The 6,198-nt window shown below is 35.5% G+C and overlaps 1 protein-coding gene across 1 annotated transcript in view; it reads left to right on the top strand.

Moving 5' to 3' along the window:
- doc2a (double C2-like domains, alpha) overlaps positions 1-6,198 on the top strand; it is a 79,118-nt gene that overhangs the window by 38,322 nt on the left and 34,598 nt on the right. The window contains exons 4-5 of the mRNA XM_042504543.2: positions 2,904-2,978; positions 4,492-4,601. Coding sequence (XP_042360477.1) covers positions 2,904-2,978; positions 4,492-4,601 — 185 coding nt within the window. The remainder of the gene's footprint in view (positions 1-2,903; positions 2,979-4,491; positions 4,602-6,198) is intronic.

The raw sequence follows: 6,198 nt of genomic DNA, 5'->3' as shown, positions 1-6,198 counted from the left end.
ATTACTTAAAGGAACAGTACACAAAGTAAATTAACAACAACAAAAAAATACCTGAAACATGCACAGTGGTGGAAGAAGTTCTCACATCCTTGAATAAGTACTAATAAAGAACCAATTCTACACTGTAAAAATACTTTGTTACATGTTAAAGTCCCGTGTTGAAAATTTAACTTAAGTCAAAGTAAGTAAGTAAATTCAGGAAAAAGGACAAAAAGTATTAAAAGTAAAAGTACCGAATGCAAAAACATCTAAAAGAAAAAGGATAGATAGATAGATAGATAGATATATAGATAGATAGATAGATAGATACAGATATATATGGGTTTTGGGGGTGAATTTTTTATACAGTATATAACTATATTCCACCACTGATTAGACATTTTATAGCAGACACGTCTGTGAGGGCACAGTCTGCTCTCTCTGCCTCATTAAAAATATTGACAGAGAAGGTAAATCAGACTCACTACAAATGTCACAGCTGCTGAAAGAAATCTGGGACTAATTCACAATCATCTGACTCCCACTGATGAGGTTACGAGATCTGAATCATGTGTTTGATCCTTTGGCCATGTGAGGGAATCATTCATCCTAATGTCTCCACCTCCTGAATCATTTAAAATGCTGCGTTCATATCAGTGCAGGAGATCTGTGAGCTGAAGGTCAGTGAACAAAATACAGCTGATTTATATGTGTGATATATATAGTGTGTGTGATTTATGATGTGATGTTTATGCTGAAGTTACTTTTCATATGATGTGAGATAAACTTATAAATACAACTCTTCAGACTGCCGTTCAGCAATGCGTTGACTGAATGCTCATGATAACAAGCTTAGAACCCAAATTTGAATTTTTGCAAATTTCACTTACTCTACAATTCCATTGGAAAAAGAAAAAAAAAAAAACGCCTACAAACATGGCAACTTTGTGAAAAGCTGCATTGAAATCAGGCAATTCAGGCTACAACATCGAATATTAAACCAGCCTGTGGAATCCTGGAGGGACTGTATAGTGATGATTCAGAGGGGTTTTTTCCCCTGGTAGCACACACTGAGCAGGTACAGCACCTCACAACCACAGTCAAACCAATCCTTATTCACTATAAAGCATGCTTTAGGGTTGACGGTGTCAGTCAAGCACAGATTCCAATGCAGTCCTGAGAGGTCTAATCGCCTAAATAATTAAAAGCATCAGTGTGGATTATTCATGCTGTGCGCCTGCAGGTGTCTCATTAATCCAGAATGAGCAGGAGCAGGACCCCTGATCTGGTGCCCCTTAATGAAACACAGTCATCATCACTGTAAAACTTTTCTTTAAAGTCCAAGCAAAGCAAAAATGTGTAAAACGTGGCAAACCACAAAAATGTGTTATTAACCATCCATATTTGAATTTGTTGAAAAAAAAAAGAGCAGCATTCTCTCTGCTCTGAAATGCTGGGAAAATGTCCACTGAAGGAGCTAAAACCACTTTACAGTTACTATTAATGTTGGAGCTCATATAGCATTGGCAACGTGATACTATATCAAATTTACATCCTGAACGTAACCTTCAGTTGTTTCATCAAGAATCGGCTACTCAGCACACCAGCAGTTACTGCTCACTGCTGTGGGTATCTGCTTTATGCTAACATCAGCTGCTATTAGCTGCTGAAAATGAACCATGCAGCAGCTCTCTTGTTCTTTGACCAAGGATGTGTATGTTATACTCCTTTTCCAAAACTAGTGCGTTCACATGGGTATTTTAAACACAGGTTTAGCTACAAAAATATCGGCTATATAATCCTATCCAATTGACAGTAGACCAGAGCAGTGTACGTGGCTCTGCAACAGCTAAGCATGACTTTCTGTGTGTGTGTGTGTGTTTGTGCGTGTGTGTTTGTGCGTGTGAGTGTGTGCGTGCGTGTGTGTGTGTGTGTGTGTGTGTGTGTGTGTGTGTGTGTGTGTGTGTGTGTGATGTTTTTCTTTCTTTTTTTTTTTAAGTGTGTCATTTTAGACAGGCTGGAAAACAGGAAGGCAGCAGCATGGATGGAAGTATGTCAAAACGTAACAGTGGTTACTTTTTATGTTGTTTCTCTTTCTCAACTCTTTTAAAGTCAATGCAGACCAATTTGGTAAAAAACAATGAGCAACTTAACAAATAATGTGCATATTGCAAGATTTGGTAGATTTTAAAAAAGCATTTTTTCAAAAAGCAAGGGAAAAATCCTGAAAAATATATTTAAAATTATAGTAACTTCACATTTCAAATTATATTTTGGAGTCATTATTATCTTTAAGCACTTTTTTTTCAGGCAAATTCCTTGTTTGTTTGTTTTTCTAAATTATCTTTTCTTTTTTTTTCTTTTCTTTGTTTTTAATAATTTTCAGGTAATTTTTTTGTAACTTTCACCATATTTATAATCATCACAATTACACAATTTAAGTCAGGTTACAGAATTATTACAATTTTAAGCACTTTTCCGAGGTCTTTTCTTTGTTTCTTTTTCACTTACTTTTTTGTGTACTTTTTTCTTTTTAAATGCATTTCTTTTCTTTTTTTCCTTTTTTTAAAACAACTAATTTGCAGAAATCTTTCTTGTATGTTTTACTAATTTCTCATTTCTTCTCGCATTTCTTCTTAAGCTGCTCATTCTTCTTCCCATGTTTTTGGGAGAAACCAAGCCAATTACGTCAGGTTTCAAAAGGTTAAGGATGACTCCAGTGTGTCAGCAAACAGGCTTTTGGACCTGCCCAAAAAAATGAATGAAAAAACAGTTTAACTCAACCATGCAGTATACTGCACAGTTTTCAGTCTTTTCACATATATTCAACTAGTATTTCCAACACGTATAGTGTGTTTAAAAAGAAATCACTGATTTTGCTTTGCACTGTAATTCAAGTGACCTGCTGTCATTTCTGTGTGCAGGGTCTGAAGCCGATGGACTTCAATGGTTTGGCCGACCCGTACGTCAAACTGCACCTGCTGCCTGGAGCCTGTAAGGTGAGATTCAACCACCGAAACACCAAGGGTTTAATTTAACTGAGTCTGAGGACAACTCAAGATGTTCTGAGACTTAAAACACTAAAATATTTAAACATTTTTTTTGGTTCACATGTTATGTAATGTTGGAGTTGCTTTTCATTTATCATCATATTGTTATTGTAAACTTGGGCTGTTAGGAATTAAATATAATTTATGTACATACTTAGATACAGATGAGGTTCAGTTAAAAGCTGTTTTTGCTGGGCTGACAGTACAGTGTGGATTCATCTGATTTCAGATGAGATCATTTATTAAAAATCCATGAAATTAAATCCTCCTCACTCACAGCTGATGTGTGGAGCATGAAAACTAACAGGTGCACAGACTAAGAGAAAAAATTCATTTTCTACTCTGTATCAATCTTTGGAAAAATGGAATGTCTTATTTGCGGTTTGCTGCTATCTTCACAAGCTAAGCTCCTTAAACTGACCCAAATGACTGTTTCAAAGTCATTTTTGATTAATGGGGCCGGATTACTGACCGTCCCAAGAGTCAGAACAGACATGGTGAAGCAGCATTTTGTTATCATGCAGCACAGACCTGGAATAACTTCCCAGAAGATGTTATACAAAACCTTCCTTTTTTAAATTTACCAATTTGAAATAATCACAATATTTTTGCACCTCTTGTCAGCACTATTGTTAAGGGATTTTTATTTTAATTTTGCTTTAAAAACAATTTTTTGTAACTAATATAATAGCAGTCATGAAGTGCATTTTATTGCCAAAGAAGTTAATTTATTTTTGATACTTTTGTTACTTTGATACTTTGATCTTCTTACTTTAACTAAAGTTGGGTATTGAATACACGTATTGTTTAACATTTTAAAACTATATTTACCCACAATTAAATCATTATACTATATTTATAATTATCAATATGACATATTTCAAATTATGTTACAGTATTATTACAATTTGTAAGTACTTTTTTAAAAGTATCTTCTTTGTTTTTTTAACTTTATTTTTGTTTTCTCCTAAAAAATATTTCTTTTCTTTTTCTTTCTGTTTATTTTCTTTATTTTTTAATATTCTCTCTTTTTTTTTTTTTTTTACCAATTTATTGCTGATTTTATGGTCATTTCTTCTTTTGTTGCTCATTGCCTACCACCCATGTTTTTAAAAGAAATCAAGCCAATTTGCTCAGATTTTTAAATGGTTAATGTTACATGTAATATAAACAAAACCACCTTGCCTTGCCTAATATGAGTAAATATGAGTCTGCAGCTTTGGTGAGATCTGACCAGACTTAATCTCAATATAAACTGAATTATGAACCTTCTATGAATCTATTTGGATTAGATTTAATTGTGGTTTAAATGTTTTCCAACAAGGGGAGAGAGAGCTGTAAAAGCTGGCTGCATTTATGTGAACTACAGTGTGGATCTGCAAAATGTGAAAGGCTCGACTACGATCAATACCTATCAATATGTCTGTCTGACTTTCTCTCTCTGTGTGTGTGTGTGTGTCAGGCCAATAAACTGAAGACGAGGACAATCCGTAACTCTTTGAATCCAGTGTGGAATGAAACGCTCACTTACGTTGGAATCACAGAAGAAGACATGCACAGGAAGACGCTCAGGTGTGTATGTGTGTCTGTGTGTGTGTGTTGGTGTGTGACAGTGGGAATAATTCATACCTGCTTTTATCTGATCTCATTTTGGACTGATTACACTTACAGCCATTAATCAAGTGCAGGGACTTCTTGACATTCAGATATGAAGCTCAGCTGTCATCTTTAATTAATTTGAGTGTCAAAGCAGAAAGCTGCTGTGTTAGAGACACAGAGCTAGAGAGGTGATGTTTGATCTTTTCACTGTCTTCTGCTCTCGTTCTTTCATGTAAATACGCATATTAAACTCACGCATAATAAACATTCATCAGCTCAAATTCAAGAGCAACATAATCAGTGGTGCCATTTGGAGAGATTTGCATTTTTTTCAATGAAGTCTGGTGTTAGCTGCAGCCGTTGTGCAGCCTGGAGGAGCTCAGTACAACACGGATGTGTTTTCAACCCTTAAATGATGAATTAATGTTTGACGGCACAGAGAGGGGGGTGAGCGTCCATAATCAAAAGAAGTGAAATAACAGAGTGGAAAGCCTTTAATTACCGAGCTCAGGCGCAAACGCTCAATCTTAACTAAACATGAAGCAAAGCTGGCATGTAATTGTGAGAAAACCTCTGAGGAAATGAAAACAGGAAATGTGTGTGTGTGTGTGTGTGTGTGTGTGTGTGTGTGTGTGTGTGTGTGTATGAAAACAAGGGAACACTGTGAAGGATACTGATCAGTAACAGTTTGTACCAAAGTGAAATACACCCCTTTTCAATCCAGAATCACGACCCTCTGTCTTCCTCCTGAAATCTACAGGTGGAAAAAATATACACTGCCTTTTACTTAAGTGAAAGCAGTAGCACCTCAGCTAGCAGGGAATGTTCCCACAACATTGGCTAACATTACCTACAAGTAAAAGAAAACATTATTTTACACCTTTTAGGGACAGTTTGGTGCATTTTGCATGCTTTTCATTCTTCATTTTCTGAATTGTTTTGGCTGTGTTGTGATTGATTGTGATTCTGATTATGTATACAAAAAGGTCCCACTGTCATACTGTTGAGTGCATAAAAATACACCAATAAAACCCATTTAAACTGCATTTTTGTTATTTCACAGCCATCAAAGCATAGAAACATGCATTTTATTATTTTTGGGTGTCATACTGGGCTTTTGTCTTGGAATTTGTCATTTTTACTATTTTCCACCTAATGATGTCATTTTCACCATTTGGCATATGGAGAAAATAAATGCTATTTCCACTAGGAGCACTATCACAATCAATGTTGCTGCAAATCACTGACATATCCCAGGCTGTGATCATCAGCAGCTGCTCCTTTCATCCATCGACCTGATCTTATCAGTTCCGATTGGATTGATAGATCAATAATCCACCCCTTGACTCAAATTCTACAAACTGCTGCTGAGGAAAAAAATGGACCTGCAAAAACAATTACATTTATATTATTGATTGACATTATATTGATATGGCACACTGATTACCATATCAAAGAAGTTGCTGATCCTTGCTCTACTGACAAATTATGCACAACAGCTGCAGTATAGTTATAGTTTACATATATTCTCTAACACTATAAGTGAGCAGAATTCAAATTTCCGTTTTAC

Source organism: Plectropomus leopardus, chromosome 18 (genome assembly GCF_026936395.1).
Source record: "Plectropomus leopardus strain MGB_pleo_1.0 chromosome 18, ASM2693639v1, whole genome shotgun sequence".
Classification (NCBI taxonomy): domain Eukaryota; kingdom Metazoa; phylum Chordata; class Actinopteri; order Perciformes; family Serranidae; genus Plectropomus; species Plectropomus leopardus.
This window is presented reverse-complemented; position numbering and strand designations above follow the sequence as displayed.